Genomic DNA, 22,987 nt, shown 5'->3' with positions numbered 1-22,987 from the left:
CCCTGAGCCCATGCGCCAAGCCCCCTCCTTGCCCATCTTCAAATCCTTGCTCAAAGCCCACCTCTTCAATGTCGCTTTCGGCACCTAACCATTGTACCTCTATCCAGGAAATCTAGACTGCCTCAATCTTGATTGACTGCACTTTTTGTCCTTTAGATTGTAAGCTCCTTTGAGCAGGGACTGTCCTTTGTTAATTGTACAGCGCTGCGCAACTTGGGTAGCGCTTTAGAAATGTTAAATAGTAGTAGTAGATGGCCGAAAATTCACTCTCTGGCCAGGTTTCCCCCAAATGCACACAATGAATACATTTAGCTACTGAAAACAGGTGTTGGGGGAAGATGGTAGCTGCCTAGAGTGAATTTTGCAACTAATCGGCTAAAAATAGATCAGGAAACAACAAGCAAAAAACTAATATAAGATATAACATTTTTATTACACTAACTCAAAAGTACCCTGAAATGTAATGAAGCGGTCCAGATAGGTACAAAGTCCACAGCTGCTTTTCACCCAAGCAGCCTGCACTCATTTTCAAAATGAAAGTATACGCCTACTTTCACACTGAAAATTGCCTAATGAAAAGCCCCCCACACATTTATACCTGCTCATTTATACCACAGTTTAATAAACAGATGTCACAGGGACAAAATCTTTAGCCAACCAACCGAGCAGGATTACAGCATAGGCAAACTAGTCACGTGCCTAGGGCCCAAATGTTTGAGGGGCCTTCACAGATGTGATAATTTAGTGGCTTCCAGTACAGATTTTTGCCCTGCTGTCAGAAAGAAGAGTAGGGTTAGGGCAGGGGTGTGCTGGTAAATTTTTAACAATGGGCTCTCTCTCCGGGCATAGCCGGCCCTGAAATTTGGGGGGAGGGAGAATACATGCCTCTCTCTCCCTTCCTTTGTGCGAGCACGCTAGGCATACCTTTGCCGAGCCCCACCAGCCAATAAATGGACTGCCACCATTCTCTGCTGCTTGTTTCTGGCTCTGAGCAGCATGATTGAACCTTCTTGCGCGTGCATGAAAAGTCCCAGCCTGATGCTCAGAGTCAGAAACAAGGAGCAGGGAGCAGCAGCAGTCTATTTACTTGGCTGGTGGGGCCAGCGTCACTGCCAGCAAAGTAAAAGAGAATTCAGGAGGGGGCCCAAGCCCACATTTTGGGAGTCAGTTGTTAAAGTAGCCACGGGGAGGCCTACTTTAACAACCGGCTCCCAAAATTCTTAAAAACTTAACAAACGGCTCTCGCGAGCCCGTGAGAGCCCGCTCCAGCACACCACTGGGTTAGGGTGAGGGTGGGGTACCAGAACCACTGCTGCTCACAGAAGTCAGTCTTTTCTCCCTACCTCCTACACATTAGCAATGTACAAAATGAAGGCAGAAGACCATGTGGTCTATCCAGTCTGCCCACCCTTCCTCTCCCTTAGAGATCCTATGTGTTTGTCCCAAGCTTTCTTGGATTCTGATCAGTCTTCACCACCACCTCCACCAGGAGGCCATCTCACACATCCACCGTCCTTTCCATAAAGAAGTATTTCCTCAGGTTACTCCTCAGTCTGTCCCCCTTTATCTTCATCCTACGCCCCCTCATTCCAGAGCTTCCTTTCAATTGAGACTCGACTCCTGTGCATTTATGCCGCATAGGTATTTAAATGTCTCTATCAAATCTCCTCTCCCCAGCCTTTCTTCCAAAGTATACGTATAGAGAGCTGTCCCCAAGCGCTTTACGAAAGAGACCCCTGACTATTTTAGTAGCCGCCCTCCAGTAAGCAGAAGGAGTCAGTGAACAGTATTTCTTACCATGTGGAACCCCGTCTGTGAACGTTTTAAAATGTATTTGTATTACGCTGCTTTTAACTCCTAACCCTTATTTTATCATCCTCACTTTAATATTCCCTTATCTCTTGTTTGTCCTGTTTGTCTGTCCTAATTAGATTGTAAACTCTGTCGAGCAGGGACTGTCTCTTCATGTTCAAGTGTACAGTGCTGTGTACGTCTTGTAGCACTATAGAAATGATAAGTAGTAGTAATAGTAGTCTTTGGGATTCTAGAATTTTGCTACTCTTTGGGATTCCGGAATCTTGTTACTCCTTGGGATTCTAGAATCTTGCTACTCTTTGTCCTTATCCCTTATTTGTCCTGTTTGTCTGTCCTAATTAGATTGCAAGCTCTGTCGAGCAGGGACTGTCTCTTCATGTTCAAGTGTACAGTGCTGCGTACGTCTTGTAGCACTATAGAAATGATAAGTAGTAGTAATAGTAGTCTTTGGGATTCTAGAATCTTGCTAGTCTTTGGGAACCGGAATCTTGCTGCTCTTTGGGATTCCAGAATCTTGCTGCTCTTTGGGATTCCGGAATCTTGCTAGTCTTTGTCCTTATCCCTTATTTGTCCTGTTTGTCTGTCCTAATTAGATTGTAAGCTCTGTCGAGCAGGGACTGTCTCTTCATGTTCAAGTGTACAGTGCTGTGTACGTCTTGTAGCACTATAGAAATGATAAGTAGTAGTAATAGTAGTCTTTGGGATTCTAGAATTTTGCTACTCTTTGGGATTCCGGAATCTTGTTACTCCTTGGGATTCTAGAATCTTGCTACTCTTTGTCCTTATCCCTTATTTGTCATGTCTGTCTGTCTGTCTTGATTAGATTGTAAGCTCTGTCGAGCAGGGACTGTCTCTTCATGTTCAAGTGTACAGCGCTGCGTACGTCTAGTAGCGCTTTAGAAATGATAAGTAGTAGTAGTAGTATTACAGCAGTGGTTCTCAACTCACCCAATTATTACAGTCTACCTAATATCTTGCCTAACACCTTCCTTCTCTCTTCCCTCACCTAATCTTTGTACATTACTAATTGTATCTGATATCATGTAATGATTATGTCATAACCAAACTCTGTAAGCCACATTGAGCCTGCAAATAGGTGGGAAATAAATAAATAAATAAAGTGAGGGTATGTCTATACTAGTACTCAAAATCACCAGTTATCAACAAGCTTGTCAAAAGAATAGAGCTTGTTCTATTGTTTAGAAAGGAGAAAGGTCCCTCAGAAACCCCTTGGACTGAAAATCCTAGGTTTGCAACTGGCATTGATTTTAGCCGTTGACTCGTTGGGCACAATTTTGGTTGGGCACAAGTGAGGGTTTCTTGGTAGCTGGGTGGGTTTCCATTGTCCTCCCCAGTCACCTTTACCCCCAGCTAAGGCTGCGGACTCATTTACTGACTGAAAGTGGATGGACGGTTGAGTTGGCCCAAAGGCTGGCTACCTAACAGAAATCCCAGGTCAAGGGTGCAGTAGCCAAGGCTTGAGGTCTCATAAATACACTGAGGCAAAACCAGGTCTGCTTGCTCAGTCTCCTCTACCTTATCACATGGAGTTTGGCAGCAACCACACACAAAGTTATGCATCTTGGAACGTTTCAGAGTAATCTCCGAGGTATTCCTTGCTCTGAGAGCACTTTCTCCACGGCAGCCTGTTTAACTGGTCCCCGAGGTTTTAATGCAAAAACCGTTAACTCCCTTTTTACTGCATCAAATATATTTAAGACAACATCACCATCTGGATCTGTCAAAACATTCTCTTCCATCCTTTAAGCTTGGTTAGCGGGGGCAGGATTAACCCTTTGGGCCCTAGGCAAATAAGGCCATTGTGCCCCTGACTATAATACAGGGATTCTCAACCCAGTCCTTGAGACACATCCAGCTAGTCAGGTGTTCAGGATATGCACAATGAATATGCATGAGATAAATTTGCATACTCTATCTCCATTGTAGGCAAATCTCGTCTCACGCATGCACAAATCCTATCCAACTTGGGCACTGAGAACAAATCGTTAAAAAATAATTAAAGTTTCATCCATAGCATGAAAATCACTTCACATCTCTTCTTTCCAAGTACAGCCGTCTAACCTTAATGAATCGCACTGATCAGCTACTTTATTTACACGGTGGGCAATGGCCAGAGGATATTTAAATGCCACTGCTCTATATTAACATATATGCTAATATATACCAAGCAATATCTGCCCATAGGATAGCTTCAAAAATAATCAACTTACACAGCAAAACACGTGTAGAATCCTTGTTTAGAACAAGAGGTTAATCACTAGTGAGGGCTACATCTGCCATTTTTCAACCTGTGTTTCCTGCGTTTGCTTTGATTGACAGTTGTCATGGCCACCTGTCCATCCACAAGTATGAGGGAACAACAAAAGGCCTCTGAAAGCAAGAGGACCCCTTACATATAAAAACCTTGTGGAGGAGTGGCCTAGTGGTTAGTGCAGTGGACTTTGATCCTGGGGAACTGAGTTTGATTCCCACTGCAGCTCCTTGTGACTCTGGACAAGTCACTTAACGCCCCAGGTACAAAATAAGTACCTGAATATATGTAAACCGCTTTGAATGTAGTTGCAAAAACCTCAGAAAGGCGGTATATCAAGTCCCTTTTCCCTTTCCCTTATGACATCACAATATCAGAAGTGAGCCAAGTATCGGGCAATCAAGCCATTGTGACATCACTGAAGAGGTTGGTTGTTATTGGTGGAATGAGTGGAGGAGTAGCCTAGTGGTTAGTGCAGCGGACTTTGATCCTGGGGAACTGGGTTCCATTCCCACTGCAGCTCCTTGTGACTCTGGGCAAGTCACTTAACCCTCCATTGCCCCTGGTACAAAATAAGTACCTGTATATACTATGTAAACCGCTTTGAATGTAGTTGCAAAAACCTCCGAAAAGGCAGTATATCAAGTCCCATTTCCCTTTCCCTTATTCTATCAACATTTAGCTCATAGCCTCTCACCAATCTCCTCATAGGTCTGTGTCTGAAAGGATAGTACATAAGTACATAAGTACATAAGTAGTGCCATACTGGGAAAGACCAAAGGTCCATCTAGCCCAGCATCCTGTCACCGACAGTGGCCAATCCAGGTCAAGGGCACCTGGCACGCTCCCCAAACGTAAAAACATTCCAGACAAGTTGTACCTAAAAATGAGGAATTTTTCCAGTCCATTTAATAGCGGTCTATGGACTTGTCCTTTAGGAATCTATCTAACCCCTTTTTAAACTCCGTCAAGCTAACCGCCCGTACCACGTTCTCCGGCAATGAATTCCAGAGTCTAATTACACGTTGGGTGAAGAAAAATTTTCTCCGATTCGTTTTAAATTTACCACACTGTAGCTTCAACTCATGCCCTCTAGTCCTAGTATTTTTGGATAGCGTGAACAGTCGCTTCACCTCCACCCGATCCATAGTCTCTGGTTTTTTTTTTTTTTTAAATTTGTGTGGTTTTTAGTACCAGTTTATCTATGGAATTGCAATATAGTAACTGATGGCAAGAAAGGGTTAATCATCTCTACCCCATTTATTTATTTTTAAAATTTATGTCCCCGCCTCAACACTAAGCAGTTTACAAAATAAAAACATATATAAAATAATCCACACAAACATAACATTAAAACAAAGCATCCACTAATAAATGTAAATGCACCAAAATTCATCTAAAATCATACAATAAACCTGCTGTATAACCACCTTTATCAAGTACCAGAGAACGCGTGAATAAAAAGGTTGAGTCTTCAAGCAGTTCGTGAATTGCAACAAAGTAGAACAAAAACGCAGATGACTCGGGAATTTGTTCCGTGACACTAGACCTGCAATTCAAAAAAGGTCTTGTTTTGGTTTCCACATAACTTAGAGAATTCAGCCTTATCACTGATAGTTGCTTAACGTTCTCAGATCTCAGCTGCCGTGAAGGAGGGTATAATTACACTACCTACGATAGGTAACCACCTGATTTGCTGCTGTCCACACTGCTTAAACTAAGGATATCTCCCAGTTGCTCCCAGTTGCTCCTAGTGGATCTGGACCATCTACAGGTCAGTTCCTTGGTCTTCTACATTCTGCCTAATGATAATAAACATTCCCATACTTAAGGATGGAATGGATCCTCAGAAGCTTAGCGGAGATTGGGTGGCAGAGCCGGTGGTGGGAGGCGGGGCTAGTGCTGGGCAGACTTCTACGATCTGTGCCCTGAAAATGGCAGATATAAATCAAGGTCAGGTATACACATAAAGTAGCACATATGAGTTTATCTTGTTGGGCAAACTGGATGGACTGTATAGGTCTTTCTCTGCCGTTACTATCCAGCTCATTTTCGAAAGAGAAGGGCGCCCATCTTCCGACACAAATCAGGAGATGGGCGTCCTTCTCCTAAGGTCGCCCAAATCGGCATAATCGAAAGCCAATTTTGGGCGTCCTCAACTGCTTTCTGTCGCAGGGACGACCAAAGTTCAAGGGGGCGTGTTGGCAGTGTACCGAAGTTGGGACGGGGGCATGGTTAAGAGATGGGCGTCTTCGGCCGATAATGGAAAAAAGAAGGGCGTCCCTGACAAGCATTTGGCCGAATTTACTTGGTCCCTTTTTGTTCACGACCAAGCCTCAAACAGGTGCCTGAACTGACCAGATGACCACCGGAGGGAATCGGGGATCACCTCCCCTTACTCCCCCAGTGGCCACCAACCCCCTCCCACACACAAAAAAATTAACAAATGTTTTTTTTCCAGCCTCTATGCCAGCCTCAAATGTCATACCCAGCTCCATGACCGCAGTATGCAGGTCCTTGGAGCAGTTTTTAGTGGGTACTGCAGTGCACTTCAGGCAGGCGGACCCAGGTCCATCCCCCCCCCCCCCCACACCTGTTACACTTGTGGTGGTAAATGGGAGCCCTACAAAACCCACCTGAAACCCATTGTACCCACATATAGGTGCCTCCCGTTACCCTTTAAGGGCTATGGTAATGGGTTTGGGGGGGGGGGGGTTGGGGGGCTAAGCACCCAAGGTAAGGGAACTATGCACTTGGGATCAATTTGTGAAGTCCACTGCAGTACCCCCTAGGGTGCCCAGTTGGTGTCCTGGCATGAGAGAGGAGACCAGTGCACTACGAATGCTGGCTCCTCCCATGACCAAATGGCTTGGATTTGTTCGTTTTTGAGATGGTTGTCCTCGGTTTCCATTATCTGCGAAAACCGAGGTCGGCCATCTCTAAGACCGACCTAAATGTCAAGATGGTCGACCTAAATGTTGAGATTTGGGCGTCCCCAACCGTATTATCGAAACAAAAGATGGACGCCCATCTTGTTTCGATAATACGGGATGCCCCGCCCCTTCGCCCTTAAAGATGGGCAGCCCGTTCGATTATGCCCCTCCACGTTACTATGTTAAGAAGGGAAATTTTCCTCCACCACTTCTTGCCCTAACCTTTAAAACAGATTCTCTAGGGGGGTCTTTCACTAAGTCGCAGTAGCATTTTTGCTACCATGGCTTATTAAAAGACACCTTATGAAAGACAGAGGGGGTGAAAGCAGGCCTGGTTCAGCACAGCCCTAATGACATGAAGCTTGAAGGTAACCCACAAGTTAGAGATCCACACACTGGGGTGATGGAATTACCCTCATCAAAATAAACATTGAACCATATCTGAGACCAAAGCCATGAAGAACTACACAAATGCTCCCATGAAATCACTACAGATGGGCAGGCAGAACATTTTCATTTTGTTCTGTTTTCTGTGTCGTTTAGCGGTCTTTTCATTTTATTTGTGTTTTTCTGTCTATTTCGTTGTTTTGTCAGTTTCTGAAAATAGTGTCTTATGTTTAAATAATTTTTATTGAGTTTTATATACTATTACAGAAATTTATCTAACTGCAAAGTGTAATACAGCCATTCTATAAAGAACTGGAAGAATTTAAACAAGCAAAATACAAATAATATTGGCTTCCTTAGACCCCTATTTTAGAAAGGGGGGGTAGGAATATAGTGAAGATATACATTAAGATAACATATAAAGGAAAATTTTATGGTTTCGTGAATCCCATTATATCACAACTCTCTATCGTTGTTTATTGTCTAATAGAGTCTGAAGCTGATCAGGCATATAAAAAATATATTTAACTTGGTTTAACTTAACAACACATTTACAGGGGTAAGCCAGGAGGAAAGAACCTCCCATTTCCAATACTTTCGGCCTCATTGAGAGAAATTTTTTCCTTTTTTCTTGTGTAGATTTAGTCACATCTGGATACAGCCAGATCTTTTGGCCGGCAAAAATACGATTTGTTGATTTAAAATAAAGGCGCATTACAGCATTTAAATCCTGCTGAAATACAAAGGAAATTATCAACGTCCCTCTTTCAGGTGAATCCTCAATTGTTTGCTCCAAGATGGCTGTTACATTTTGCAGATCTGAAATATTCGTTGTTCCAACTTTTTTCATCGTGCTAGGAATATAATAAATCTTATTCATAGGTGGGAAAGCTTCTTGGGGAAAATTTAAATTTTCTTTCAAATATCTCTGGAATATATCTCTTGGGGATTCTCCCAATATTCTTGGAAAATTCAATATTCGGAGATTTAATCTCCTATTAAAGTTTTCTACCTGTTCCAGTTTTTTCCTAAGTTCCATATTGTCTTTTATCACAGCCAACTTGAAGTCCTCAGTTTGCTTTGACTCTCTCTCTAGGGCTTCAATTTTTGAGGAAAATTCTTGTTTTGCCAAATCTAGGGAGCCCTTCACCTCCTGTACATTTACATTTAATATCTTTACCTCTTCCGAGGACTGTCTCAAAGTTGTCTCTATTTCCAACAGTTTCAACCAAATCTTGCCCAGGCTCACCTCCGTCTCTTCTGCAGCTGCGGTTGTCTTTGCTGAGTTAGACTCCCTTCTGGGCTCTTCGGAATAACCCTTTTCGGGCTCCGAAAGAAACCCCGTCGTGCTCAGAGCAGTTGCAGGGCATGGAGGCATCGTAGAGGAAGGCGGGGATAAAGATATTTCAATTTCCTGCGGGGGACTCGCTTCACCGGTTCCACCCGCTAAGGATTCCGCTCCGCTTCTACGGGATAATGCGGGGAAGAAGCGTTCTAGTCCTCCACTTGCCGGGGTAGACGTCGTGGGATGAAGGGTAATCCCTCGGGTCGTTCCCTTACGTTTGGTGTGCGGCATTTGGAGATATTACAGGTAAATAATTCAATTCAAGCAAGTAGAAGGCAGGAGCTCGCTCCAACGCGTCCGCTCACGGCGCCATCTTGACACACCCCCTGAAAATAGTGTCTTGCACGATACTTGTGCAGGGAGGAGGGGAGCGTAGCCTTATTAGTGTGGAGGGTTATAAGGGGGGAGGGACTCCACGTTCTATTCAATGTTATCATTTCATGACAAATATTATTTCTGTAATGTTGATTACTCGCTCAATAAAGAGACATTTAAACAAAAGAAAGAGGCAGTTAGCATGCTAATTCTTTCAGATGCCCTAAATGTGTCATGTAATGAGAGCATCTCTCAGAATACATGGCGTAAGATAATTCATACATGCGACTGACGCGCTGGCATGAAATCATCCAAGTCCTACTTTCACTCAGTTTGAGCTAAATTCTCATGTACCGTGGAAAAGATAATAAAACGAGCAGTTATGTGGGATATGGATTACTGGAATTATATAAAAGATCCACTTCAATAAAGCTGGATTTTAGCGAGGGAGATGGAGTATTATTATTTATGTAATATCAGACTGCAGGATACTGTCAGTGGTAATTTATATGAGGCCTCTTTTAGTAAGCAGCGCTAGAAAACGCATTTCTAGCACAGGAATAATATAGGCCTTTTTCTATTTGTTGAATTTCTGATCACGCGCTAACGTGCAGGAGTGGCCTAGTGGTTAGGGTGGTGGACTTTGGTCCTGGGGAACTGGGTTTGATTCCCACTTCAGGCACAGGCAGCTCCTTGTGACTCTGGGCAAGTCACTTAACCCTCCATTGCCCCATGTAAGCCGCATTGAGCCTGCCATAAGTGGGAAAGCGCGGGGTAGAAATGTAACAAAAATAAAATAGATACTATTGGAGATTCTACATGGAATGTTGCTACTATTTTCTACATGGAATGTTGCTATTCCACTAGCAACATTCCATGTAGAAGGCTGCGCAGGCTTCTGTTTCTGTGAGTCTGACGTGCAGGACTTCAGACTCACAGAAGCAGAAGCCTGCGCGGCCATATTGGTGATCTGCAAGGGCCGACTTCTACGTGGAATGTTGCTAGTGGAATAGCAACATTCCATGTAGAATCTCCAATAGTAGCAACAGTGGAGGAGTAGCCTAGTGGTTAGGGTGGTGGACTTTGGCCCTGAGGAACTGAGTTCAATTCCAGGCACAGGCAGCTCCTTGTGACTCTGGGCAAGTCACTTAACCCTCCATTGCCCCATGTAAGCCACATTGAGTCTGCCATGAGCGGGAAAGTGCGGGGTACAAATTTAAAAAAAAAAATGTTAGCATTCAAGTGCAGCCACTGAAAAAAAAATAAACGTGCTGAAGGCTCCTGCATTAAGGGGCTTTTTTTAAACAAAATGACAGTGGATGCATCATGAAACGATATAACGGATCCTCAGAAGCTTAGCCGAGATTGGGTGGCAGAGCCGGTGGGGGGAGGCGGGGCTGGTGGTTGGGGGGTGGGCCTGATTCTGGACAGACTTCTACGGTCTGTGCCCTGAAAATGGCAGAAACAAATCAACACATAAAGTAGCACGTATGAGTTTAAATTGTTGGGCAGACTAGATGTACCGCGCAGGTCTTTTTCTGCCGTCATCTACTATGTTACTATCCACCTTATAATCGAAAGAGAAAAACGCCTAGATTTCGACCCAAATCGGGAGATAGACGTTTATCTCACAAAAACGAATAAATCGGTATAATCGAAAGCCGATTTTGGACGTTTTCAACTGCACTTCATCGCGGAAGCGTACAAAGTTGACGGGGGCGTGTCGGAGGCGTGGCGAAGGTGGAACTGGGGCGTGGTTATCGACCGAGGAGAGATGGGCGCCTTTCGCCGATAATGGAAAAAACGTATGCGTTTGTAGCTAGAATTTAGGGCACTTTTCCTGGACCCTGTTTTTTCACGAATAAGGCCCCCAAAAGTGCCCTAAATGACCAGATTACCCCCCAGAGGGAATCGGGGATGACCTCCCCTGACTCCCCCAGTGGTCACTAACCCCCTCCCACCACAAAATATGATGTTTCACAACTTTTTATTTTCACCCTCAAATGTCATACCCACCTCCCTGGCAGCAGTATGCAGGTCCCTGGAGCAGTTGTTAGGGGGTGCAGTGGACTTCAGGCAGGTGGACCCAGGCCCATCCCCCCCTACCTGTTACAATTGTGCTGCTTAATGCTTAGTCGTCCAACCCCCCCAAACCCACTGTACCCACATGTAGGTGCCCCCCCTTCACCCCTTAGGGCTATAGTAATGGTGTAGACTTTTGGGCAGTGGGTTTTGAGGGGGATTTGGGGGGCTCAACACACAAGGGAAGGGTGCTATGCACCTGGGAGCTCTTTTACCTTTTTTTTTTGTTTTTGTAAAAGTGCCCCCTAGGGTGCCCGGTTGGTGTCCTGGCATGTGAGGGGGACCAGTGCACTACGACTCCTGGCCCCTCCCACGAACAAATGCCTTGGATTTATTCGTTTTTGAGCTGGGCGCTTTCATTTTCCATTATCACTGAAAAACAAAAACGCCCAGCTCACAAATTGTCGAATAAAACATGGACGTCTATTTTTTTCGAAAATACGATTCGGTCCGCCCCTTCACGGACCCGTTCTCGGAGATAAACGCCCATGGAGATAGACGTTTTCGTTCGATTATGCCCCTCCACGTAAGCCCAACGCAAAAATGCAACAAAAAAAAAACCTGGAATTACCACTGTCGGCGGTAGTTCTGGCTGGAGCACGCACCATTTCCAAAGCTCTGGGAAATTTTTTTTCCCTAGCGCTGCGCTAACCTGGCGGTAATCGGGCATCGCCACACGCTGCCTGGTTACCACCGGGTTACCGCAGGACCCCTTACCGCCACCTCAGTGGGGGGGGGGCAGTAAGTGCTCCCCGCCACATGGCCAAGCGGTAAGAGTTATCTTACCTCATGGCCATTGTTTGGGGGGGGGGGGGGGGATTTTATTGCCTGCGGTAAAAAGGGCCCTGAAGTGCAGGAAAAATGACCTCCGTCACTAACTCAAGGCACTTTTTCCGCTTTTCAGTAACAGCACCCCTAAATTAGAATTATTCAGTTAGCACGTGCTGTCACACCCCTTCCAAAAATTAAATATTAAAAAAAATACTGTGCAGTTAACGCACAGAAAAAGGACATGTACCACGAGATGCTTTAGCATGTCCTGCACGCATTTTGCATTGATTATGTCACCGGTCTAGCTGGCAACTTCCTGTTGGGGATCACACAGCGATTCAGCAGCCAGGATTCTTGATATCTTCTTTAAGTTTTGTCGTCTCAACACAAGAGGTCCTCTTGATCCCTGAGGCAGGCCTTTGTGCCGAAACACGGCCGTGTCGGGTCGGCTTTATACCTTTTAGAATAGTAGAGGAGTGTGGTAGCCGTGTTAGTCCACTCTTAAGGTTATCAATAGAAATCAAACAAAATAAAACATGGAAAAGAAAATAAGATGATACCTTGTTTATTGGACATAACTTAATACATTTCTTGATTAGCTTTCGAAGGTTGCCCTTCTTCGTCAGATCGGAAATAAGCAAATGTGCTAGCTGACAGTGTATATAAGTGAAAACATTCAAGCATTACTATGACAGTCTGACAGTCTGATTGAATATTTTAACACCCAACAGAAAGGACTTAACAAGGATCTGTGGTTCCTAGCCCATTATAAACCATAAAGCTGTATGTCTCTGTTGATCACCCCACCCCTCACCTATCCACACCCATCCTGTTAGAATATCAATGATATGCTTTGATGTCCCCATGCATACCTCCTACCCACCCCCATCCTCCCACCCTGTCAGACTGTCATAGTAATGCTTGAATGTTTTCACTTATATACACTGTCAGCTAGCACATTTGCTTATTTCCGATCTGACGAAGAAGGGCAACCTTCGAAAGCTAATCAAGAAATGTATTAAGTTATGTCCAATAAAAAAAGGTATCATCTTATTTTCTTTTCCATGTTTTATTTTGTTTGATTTCTATAGATTCTACATGGAATGTTGCTATTCCACTAGCAACATTCCATGTAGAAGTCGGCCCTTGGAGATCACCAATGTGGCCGCGCAGGCTTCTGCTTCTGTGAGTCTGACGTCCTGCACGTACGTGCAGGACGTCAGACTCACAGAAACAGAAGCCTGCGCAGCCTTCTACATGGAATGTTGCTAGTGGAATAGCAACATTCCATGTAGAATCTCCAATAGTAGCAACATTCCATGTAGAAGTCGGCCCTTGTAGATCACCAATGTGGCCGCGCAGGCTTCTGCTTCTGTGAGTCTGACGTCCTGCACGTACGTGCAGGACGTCAGACTCACAGAAACAGAAGCCTGCGCAGGAATGTTGCTAGTGGAATAGCAACATTCCATGTAGAATGTCCAATAGTAGCAACATTCTATGTAGAATCTCCAATAGTATCTATTTTACTGTCATAGTAATGCTTGAATGTTTTCACTTATATACACTGTCAGCTAGCACATTTGCTTATTTCCGATCTGAGGAAGAAGGGCAACCTTCGAAAGCTAATCAAGAAATGTATTAAGTTATGTCCAATAAAAAAGGTATCATCTTATTTTCTTTTCCATGTTTTATTTTGTTTGATTTCTATTGATAACCTTTTAGAATAAAAGACTTTTATATTTTGATATCCTCCTTTTTAGTTTTGCTGCTCACGTTTGCGCGAGGAACCCTTCGTCCTCTTCTTTTGTTCCTCATAAGCATTTTTCAGCACATGAAACCCATGTTAGGGCTTAGCACACCTTAGTAAAAGGCCCCATTGGTTTGCAGTGACCCTTGCCCCAAAGAGCTTATGGGTTACGTTTCAGCAGTGGGTATAGGCGACACAGGAAGTGGTAGATACGGAAATAAAACTGAATTTGACATCTCAAGTTCTGTGCTGAATCCACCGGAATTGGGGGGAAAATGATAGAAAACTCGCTGCCGGTTCATGCTGGTGCTGTTTCCCTTCAAGACACGGGATGCTTTGTACCTGTCAACTTGCAAGAGAGCATTCAATGCTAATCATTTTTTTTTTTTTTTTTAATCTCAGAAAACCCAGGAAATTCATTTATGTCAATGCTTTAAAAACAAACTCCATCTGTGTAACAGGGTTGTGAGTGGGAAAAGCTTTCATGTTGTTTTTTTTTATATTATTAATCTTCTTTAGAAAATTTTAAATTTCATTTCGTTGTGACACTTATATCTAACAATGGTCGAGAAACGAGTCTCTTCACATAATATATACTCAGCAGGGAAGGAAATAAGAAAAAACGGAGGGAAAAGACCTCAGAAAGGGTGACACACAGCAAGACTGCTGAGATTTTCAAAAACACTTATATCCCACATTATCCCAAACAAGTTTGAGTTCAATGTGGCTTACAATAAACAGTATAGGATACATAACAAAGAATAATGCATAAGAAAGTAATTTGTTGTAAGAATCCAATTTTACAATACAAAGGTATTTAGGTTTGCTACATTGTTTTAGTAAACAGGAAAGCCCAGAACAAAACAAGAAAGTAGTTTGTTGCTTTACGTGTGTTGTATTGGAGGGCAAAAAATGAAACAAATGTCATTGTGACGTCTCTGTTGTCTACCCCATGGAGCACAACCAAAACCCCAGCTTTTTAACAGATGAGGTATTTTTACCCACAAAGTGGGGAGGGGGAAGGGAGGGAACTCACATCTAAGGTAGCGTTTCCCAAACTGTGTGCCCTGGCAAACTCACAGGGGGGTGCCGCAGGGAGATGGGACTTCACATGCCAAGCACTGGAACAAGTTGAAGGGGTGCTCCCATGGGCACCCGTTCCCCCCCCCCCCCCCGATTGGTGCAGTATCGTTCACCTTCCTCTCTCTACCCCTGCCCCGCCCGCTCGCTCGCTCAGTGCCAGCTGCTGGTCATGATGTAAGCACTGCCTCCAGCTTGCCCCCCCCCCCCCCCCCCGAAGCCTTCTTTGTACAGCATCCCGCCTATGCGAGAACAGGAAGTGGCTGCAGAAAGAAGGCTTCCAGGGCAGGATGAAGGCAGCGCTTACACATTGCTGCAGATGACGGCAGCCTGGAAGTTTAGAGGCCTGCTCCTGCCCCGGGACTTTGGCTGCTCACTACTCAGCTCTCAGGGAGGGAGTCCGGGGCTGTGAAACATCACGTGCTCAGCTCCAGGATCTTCTTCATCCTCCTCCCCCAGCTAAGCTCTAGGTGGTAAGTGGGAGAGATACAGCAAAGGGGTGGTGAAGCGGAGATGCTGCACAGAGAGGGAGAAATGCTGGACATAGAGGTGAAGAGGCAGGTGGTGAATGGGGGAGAAAGGGAGAGAAATATTGGACTTAATGTGTGGCGGGGGGAGGGAGGGGTGGAATCTTGTGTGGCGGGGGGTAGAGACCTGTGTGGCGGGGGAGTGAAGACCTATGTGGCCGGGGGAAGGGGGTGCCGTGAAAAATTGCTCAGACACTAAAGGTGCCATGAACCAAAGAAGTTTGGGAATCCCTGACCTAAAGATTGTACCAGGTGACTATCTTGTTACCCTAAAGATTTCAAACCTTTGCCTTAGATTATTATGAGAAAAATCAGATTGCATGGCCCCTGGACACATGCGCAGCCATCTCTGAGGTGGATATCACAGCTACACAGCTTCTGGGTTATTATAACACAAATACACTGGTGACCTGCAGCTTAGGGAGGTTAAAAAAAAAAAAGCTTCAGAGTTACAGAAAGAGTTAGTGCAGAGCAAAGGTTTTGTACCTATGTGACCTCAATTTCTAGTCCTTTGCTCCAGCATTAAGCTTACAATCTCCCCCTCCTGCCTTCATAAAAAAAAGGTCTTTTCCCCTGGCCACTGTCAGGATTATTTCCAGTTCAGCTGCTTTCTGAATTGTGACATGGTCTGTCTACTCACAGTAACCCAGAAACAAAGTAGATGACGGCAGATAAAGACATGAACGGTCCATCCAGTCTGCCCAACCGTCACACTCATGATCAATTCATAATTAAACCAACGATGAACGTGATATTCAAGCGTAAATTGTCCTCTTGACCCGTAAGCTGGATATATCTCTTCAGGTGCAAAGAACCTAAGAACAGTTAAGATGATTTAAACCAAGGGTCATCGAGCCCAGGATCCTGTCTCCAACAGCAACCAGGCTGGGTCACAAGCACCCGGCAGATCCCAAATCGTAGATTAATTTCCCATAGTTCATTTTCAGGAATAAACAATGGTTCTCCCACGAGTATATAAACATCGCCGTACTGGGACAGCCCAAAGGACCATCAAGTCCAGTATCCAGTTTCCAACAGTGGCCAATCCAGGTCAGAAGTACCTGGCAGAAACCCAAATAGTAGCAACATTCCATGTAGAACCCCAAAGAGTACCAAGATTCTAGAATTCTAAAGAATAAGAAGATTCCATGCAGAATTTGAAAGTGTAGCAACATTCTATATAGAATCCTAAAGTGTAGCAAGATTCCATTCAGCATCCTGTTTTCAACAGTGGCCAATCCAGGTCAGAAGTACCTGGCAGAAAGACAAAGAATAGCAACATCCATGTAGAACCCCAAAGAGTAGCAAGATTCCATTCAGAATCCCAAGTACATAAGTACTTGCCATACTGGGAAAGACCAAAGGTCCATCGAGCCCAGCATCCTGTTTCCAACAGTGGCCAATCCAGGTCACAAGTACCTGCTGATCCCAAAAGAACAAAATGGATTTCATGATACTAATACTGATGATTGCCTATTTCTCTCCCTCCCCTTTCCTTTGCTCCTTTTCCTTTCTTCCTATAACAAAATGGTGTTCCTTTCTTTCAGAATTTTAACTTTGTAAACTGCTTTGCTATGTCTCTCAGAAAATGTGGTGAATCAAATACTATAATCCATAAGCCAAGCTGCTTATCCCATCTTAATAATGGCTTATGGACTTTTCTTTCAGGAACGAGCCTAAAACCTTTTTTTTAAACCCTGCTATGCTAACCACTATTATCACTTTGTTTTCTATGTACATATAATGAGGGCAATTTCCAAAAGTCATTTACCAGACTAAATGGCTATTTATCCAGGTTATAGGGCTATGTGAAAATCAGCCTCTTTCCCTGCAGATAACAATAGAAATCAAACAAAATAAAACATGGAAAAGAAAATAAGGATACCTTTTTTATTGGACATAATACATTTCTTGATTAGCAGCTACCTCCACAACTCCAGCTTCCATCCTTCACATACAAAAAGATCCATCATTTACAGCCAAGCCACAAGATACCACCGTATCTGCTCTGACCCAGGGGGACAGAGACAGATACCTTAAAAGCCTGACTGCATCCTTCAAACAGAAAGGCTACAACCCCAAAATAATCTCCAAGAATATTGCCTCCTCCCTCAAAACACCCAGGGAGAATCTGCTACAGTACAAGGAGAAAAAATCCACAGACAGAATCCCCCTTGTAGTGACATACAATCCAGAGCTGGGAAAACTGAGGAAAATCATAAGAGATCTACAACCTATACTCCAGGAGGATGAATTACTGAAAGAGATATTCCCATCCCCACCAGTACTGGCCTTCCGACAGCCACCCAACTTAAAACACAAGCTAATCAGAAGTAAACTTCCATCACAGACTGAAAAGGAACAGAAGGGCACACTTCCCTGTAATTTATCCAGTTGCAAACTATGCCAAAATATTTCACAGGACCCCACAGTCATCCACAAAGGAAAGATATTCAACATAAAGGGATCTTTCACTTGCTCATCTTCCAATGTGGTATATATCATTCAGTGTAAAAAATGTAACGAAGGATGCTATATTGGAGAAACAGGCCAGATGCTTAAGACAAGATTCAATTTACATAGACATCATATGAACAATACTGGTGCCATTAGGGTTCCCACATCTGTTGGTCAACATTTTACAGGACCAGGACACTGTACCAGTGACTTCACAGTGAGAATCCTGAAAGGTAACTTTAAAACCATACAAGAATGTAAGACCTTTGAAGTCAGAATGATTGAATATTTTAACACCCAACAGAAAGGACTTAACAAGGATCTGGGGTTCCTAGCCCATTATAAACCATAAAGCTGTATGTCTCTGTTGATCACCCCACCCCTCACCTATCCACACCCATCCTGTTAGAATATCAATGATATGCTTTGATGTCCCCATGCATACCTCCGACCCACCCCCATCCTCCCACCCTGTCAGACTGTCATAGTAATGCTTGAATGTTTTCACTTATATACACTGTCAGCTAGCACATTTGCTTATTTTCGATCTGAGCAAGAAGGGCAACCTTCGAAAGCTAATCAAGAAATGTATTGTTATGTCCAATAAAAAAGGTATCATCTTATTTTCTTTTCCATGTTTTATTTTGTTTGATTTCTATTGATAACCTTAAGAGTGGACTAACATGGCTACCACACTCCTGCAGATAACAGTAAGCGCTGGTGGTTCTTAGAGTTTTTCTGAGTGGTTGGATCTCTTGTTTTGTTTTGAGTACAGCTGTTCTTTTTTAGCTGCTCCTCAGAAATTACTGCTCATGGCAACTTCCCGGTGTATTGAATGGTTAAGCCGGCCCTGAATGCAGGAGCCTGTGCAAATCAGATCAGAATCAAGCTGTAATTAGAGGGGAACGGCAGTCTCACTGCAGCAGCTTCCCATTAACGCTACCTGACACTCTTGCAGACCTGAGAAGAGATCTTAGACAAGGACCATCTGGCAGTGAACCAAATAGAATTTTTTCTGCAGCACTGTCACTGACAGGAATCCGGTTCTTCATTCTCAGATGCAGCCATAGGGGCAGCCTTCCTATATAAGATGAGCCCCAGAAAACTGAGCATTAGCAGACTTGCTGTATATATTAATTTAACTGGCAGCGCATCCCCAGCAACTGTCCTGCTCCATCAGTCCATATCAGCAAAGAAAATGTCCAGCACGAGATACGAGATGCTGCTGGTCTCTTCTGATAAATTCTGCCTAAAGAGAGGATAGAGTGATAAACTAATGATTTTCTTGACCCAGAGGGCTCAGTTCTCATAAACTCTGCTGCCTGCCTTATGTATAGCACCTCATGAATAAACTCTCCTTCAGAAATGGCTGTAAAACCTCTTTCTCACATCTTGGGATCATCCCAAACTCATTATACTCCAGCTGGTAATTCCCATCTTCTACCTACACAATTCGGTTGTACTTCAAACTCCGGCGGTAATACAGCCAAACTCTCAATTTCCTTCTTATATGTCATTGTTAGTCTTATTCCTGATTCTCCTTTGCCTATTTTTTTGTCAACCACTGGGAGTAAGGTGGGTTCTTTAGCGTGGTCAATCCAATCCTTTGGTTCGAAGCTGAAATCTCACAAGAGATTTGTAGTTTAGATTTTCTTACCTTTCCAAACACATGCTTGAGGTGAGTTTCCCTACAGGTACAGTAGACGTTTTCCGGCTCCAGCAGGCTTATAATCTAGTTGTACCTAGAGAATAGAAGGTGAAGTAACTTGCTTGAAGTTCTAAGGTGCCCTTTTACTAAGCCGCATAAGCGTCTATGCGCGTCCAATGCACACCAAAATGGAGTTACTGCCCGGCTACCGTGTGGCTCTTGCGGTAATTTCGTTTTTGGCACAAATCCAATACGCACAGCCGAAAATAATTTTTATTTTCAGAAGCATGTGTCGGACACGCGCCGAGTGGCATTCGATGCGCGTAGGTCATTACCGCCTGGTTACCAGGTGAGACTTTACCGCTAGGTCAACGGCTGGCTTACCCGAAATGGACGTGCGGCAATTTTGATTTTGCCGCACGTCCATTTTCGTCAAAATTTTTAAGAAGGCCTTTTTTGCAGGCACACTGAAAAAATGGATCAGCGCGTGCACAAAATCCATGCCTACCCTAATGCAAGCCATTTTTCAGCGCACCTTGGTAAAATGACCCCTCAGGCAGTTAGTGGAAGAAGCAGGATTTGAACTCTGGCTTCACTGGTCTGCAACCCACTGCTTTATCCACTAGGAAACTTCTCTATACTTGATAGTCACCTGAAACCTCCGGTTGTGTTAATAGCTGGTATCTTTACATTAGTTTTCATACGTTAAGACAAACTATGAAATCGCTTGTTTTTCTTTAGTGGTGGGGGGGGGGGGGGGGTCAAAGGAAACTTGGCTTTAGAGGCCCAGGTTGATCATTTTTATAACTGAAACATGAATTAAAGAATCAGACGCAGAGAAGGAAAAACATGACAGCTGACCTGTTCCACAATAGAAGTCCCATGTGCAGGTGCGCCGCTGATTGCAAACAGCACAGCGACACTTTCAGCTTCACCCAGATTCTTTTTTCACAAGAGTTTCCATCCATTCCTTTGAGCAGAGGGAGAGTGATGAAGGGGCTCAGTGGATGTTCCTTCTCTGAGTTTTCCAGGATAGCAGCAGGGCTGTCAGAATTGGAGAGCACTTTATAAAGATGTCAGATACCATTAATTGCTCTGTCTTCCAGAACTGCTTTTAAGACACCATCTTTCCAATTAATAGTTCCACTTCAGAGTACGAGTCTCACTGGAGGTGTTTGGTGCTGCCACCTTTATGCTGTGGTCTATATTCAAGAAGAAATGCAAAAAGCACGCTCCCGCCTGGCTCTGCTTCCCCAACCCTCTCTTCTGGGCCAGTTTGCAAAGGAAACTGAAGCTTGGTTACCAGCAAATTAGCAGAATGAAGTAAACTGCTGGGACATAATTGGGTTTCCTATCCCAGCACTGAAACCCTTCCTGCATTGCTATCAAACCCTAAAATTATGCACGTTTTCTGCTTGGGCCCCTGTGTCATTAACCCCTTTCCTGACATACAGTGCTTTTACGTGCTGTACTATCTTCCACCTCAATTCTCTGCAACATCAATGACTTCCTATCTCTAATTATTTTAATCGCAGTTAACTCTGCAACGGATGCCTCGGCCATTAATCGCGATTAAAACAGTTAATCGTATTGCAGCATCACTTGTCTCCTCCACATATCTCTTCTACTCTTCCGGTCTCTTCCACTATCAACCCCCATCCTCAGCGCAATCCGACATCTTCCCCCCCCAACTCGTGTTTCAACATCACCCACCCCTGAGCCGGTCTACCTTAAAGGTGATATGCTGTCTGCAGCCTTGTCCAAAGCTTTCGCTCTGACCCGTCCCACCCATGCAGAAAAAAGAAGGGATGTCAGAGGAGTCAGGACAGGCTAGAGGGAAAGTTTCAGGTCAGGCCACAGGCAGCATATGCGAAATGCTGCCACTTCCAGGAACCAACAGAAGACCACCTTTAAGGTAGACTAGAACAGCGGTGAGAGCTCCAAACAAAGTTTATTAGGACCCAACACGGTCCGTGTTTCGGCAAAAAGCCTTCACGGATTCCAGTGGCATTCGATCTGTGCTTTCCAAGCACGCACAGTTGATTATACGTTCTGCAGAGGATCTATCGACCCCTGAGGAAGGCTTTTTGCCAAAATACAGACCGTGTTGGGTCCCTAATAAACTTTGTCTGGAGCTCTCACTGCTGTGTTTGGCTGGTCACTTTGGATTTGTTTTTTTCCTCCACTCTGTGTTGTTTTCTAATTTCTAACACGCGCAGGCAAAAGGGGCACGGTTATGGGTGGGGAAATGGCCGTTCTGTACTATTCCTCCAAAGCTATATAGAATAAAATCAAAATAGGTTTATGTGATACTGCTTTTATTTACTATAACATTTCTGACTAGTTGAAAAAATATACAGTGGATGAATCGTGTTGGTATGTCGCTATTTTTAGAGATTTATGAAGAGCTCCTGAGGATGCCAACGGCGAAACACAGCACTGTGTAGAGCTGCAAGAATTCTTTTACACACAGATTGTTGAAATAAAAAGAAAATTGTGGATACCACTTATTATTTGATCATCCAGTCAGTGTATTTGGCTGGACAAGAACTACTGTGGAGTAAAGTGATACGGTACTACGGGACTAATAATATTATTCTTTGATCACAAGGACTTTTGAACAGCTGACATTGGTTAATACTATCATGACTAAGACATAGATTATCCAAGAAAGCACAAAGGCAGACGGTCTGCAAGCTCCAAGATGGGAAATGTACAAAGCAGATCGTTAAGAACGTAATTTATTAATACAATTCAAAAAAATACACATAAATACATATATAAAAAATTAGCCCAATTAGGCTAATTTTTTATATATGTATTTATGTGTATTTTTTTGAATTGTATTAATAAATTACGTTCTTAACGATCTGCTTTGTACATAAGACATAGATTATGTCTGAATGAATCAGTTGAAAATTTGAGATAACTGTATGTTATTTTGTGTTATGGAGAATAATTAATATGTGAATAAGATAAACCTGTGGGGGAAAGATCTCATATGAACTAGTCAGAAATGTTATAGTAAATAAAAGCAATATCAGATAAATTATATAGCTATTCCTAAATCTAGGTGCCACGTAGAATATGCTTAGTCGGCACTGATTTCCATGCTGACCTTTTAGGCACCATATATAAAATCTCCCCTTATACCTTTATAAAAATAAATGTTAAAAAACTTGCTCACTATTTTGCTACCTGTTTTTAAAGTGATTCTCCCTGAATCTCCTCTTTCACGCTCAATTCATACTTTACATGCAACAGTTTTAGACCCTCATCCAGAAAGGTAGATGCAGATGAAGGAGTTTTGATGACAATCAGAGCAGCAGCAGCAGCATCATAATTTGCTTAACTCCAGAACAGTGTGGGGGTTGGGGAGAGTGGAGGAACCTTCAGCATTGCTAACACCTCTGGGAAAGGTTCCTACACATCCTTATGACAGCATCAGACAGTGGCACGTCTTAATCCTAATTTCACAGTCCCATATTCAGTGAAAAGATAAGAGACAATGTGGGGGAAAGATGCTGACCAGAAAGCATTAAGGCAACACAAAAGAGACCCTGGACAGGTAATTAGTATTGCAAAGAAGATTTTAAAGGATTTAGAAT

At 43.7% G+C, this 22,987-nt stretch overlaps 1 protein-coding gene across 1 annotated transcript in view; it reads right to left on the bottom strand.

Annotated features, from left to right (window-relative positions):
- The window catches only part of LOC115481021 (ephrin type-A receptor 7-like), a 222,736-nt gene extending 213,951 nt beyond the window's left edge, over positions 1–8,785 (bottom strand). Inside the window, exon 1 of the mRNA XM_030220005.1 lies at positions 8,420–8,785. Coding sequence (XP_030075865.1) covers positions 8,420–8,785 — 366 coding nt within the window. The remainder of the gene's footprint in view (positions 1–8,419) is intronic.
- Positions 8,786–22,987: the final 14,202 nt, after the last annotated feature.

The sequence above is a fragment of the Microcaecilia unicolor genome, chromosome 11 (assembly GCF_901765095.1).
Source record: "Microcaecilia unicolor chromosome 11, aMicUni1.1, whole genome shotgun sequence".
Lineage (NCBI taxonomy): Eukaryota > Metazoa > Chordata > Amphibia > Gymnophiona > Siphonopidae > Microcaecilia > Microcaecilia unicolor.
The sequence above is the reverse complement of the archived record's forward strand: the minus strand, read 5'-3'. Positions and strand labels throughout refer to the sequence as shown.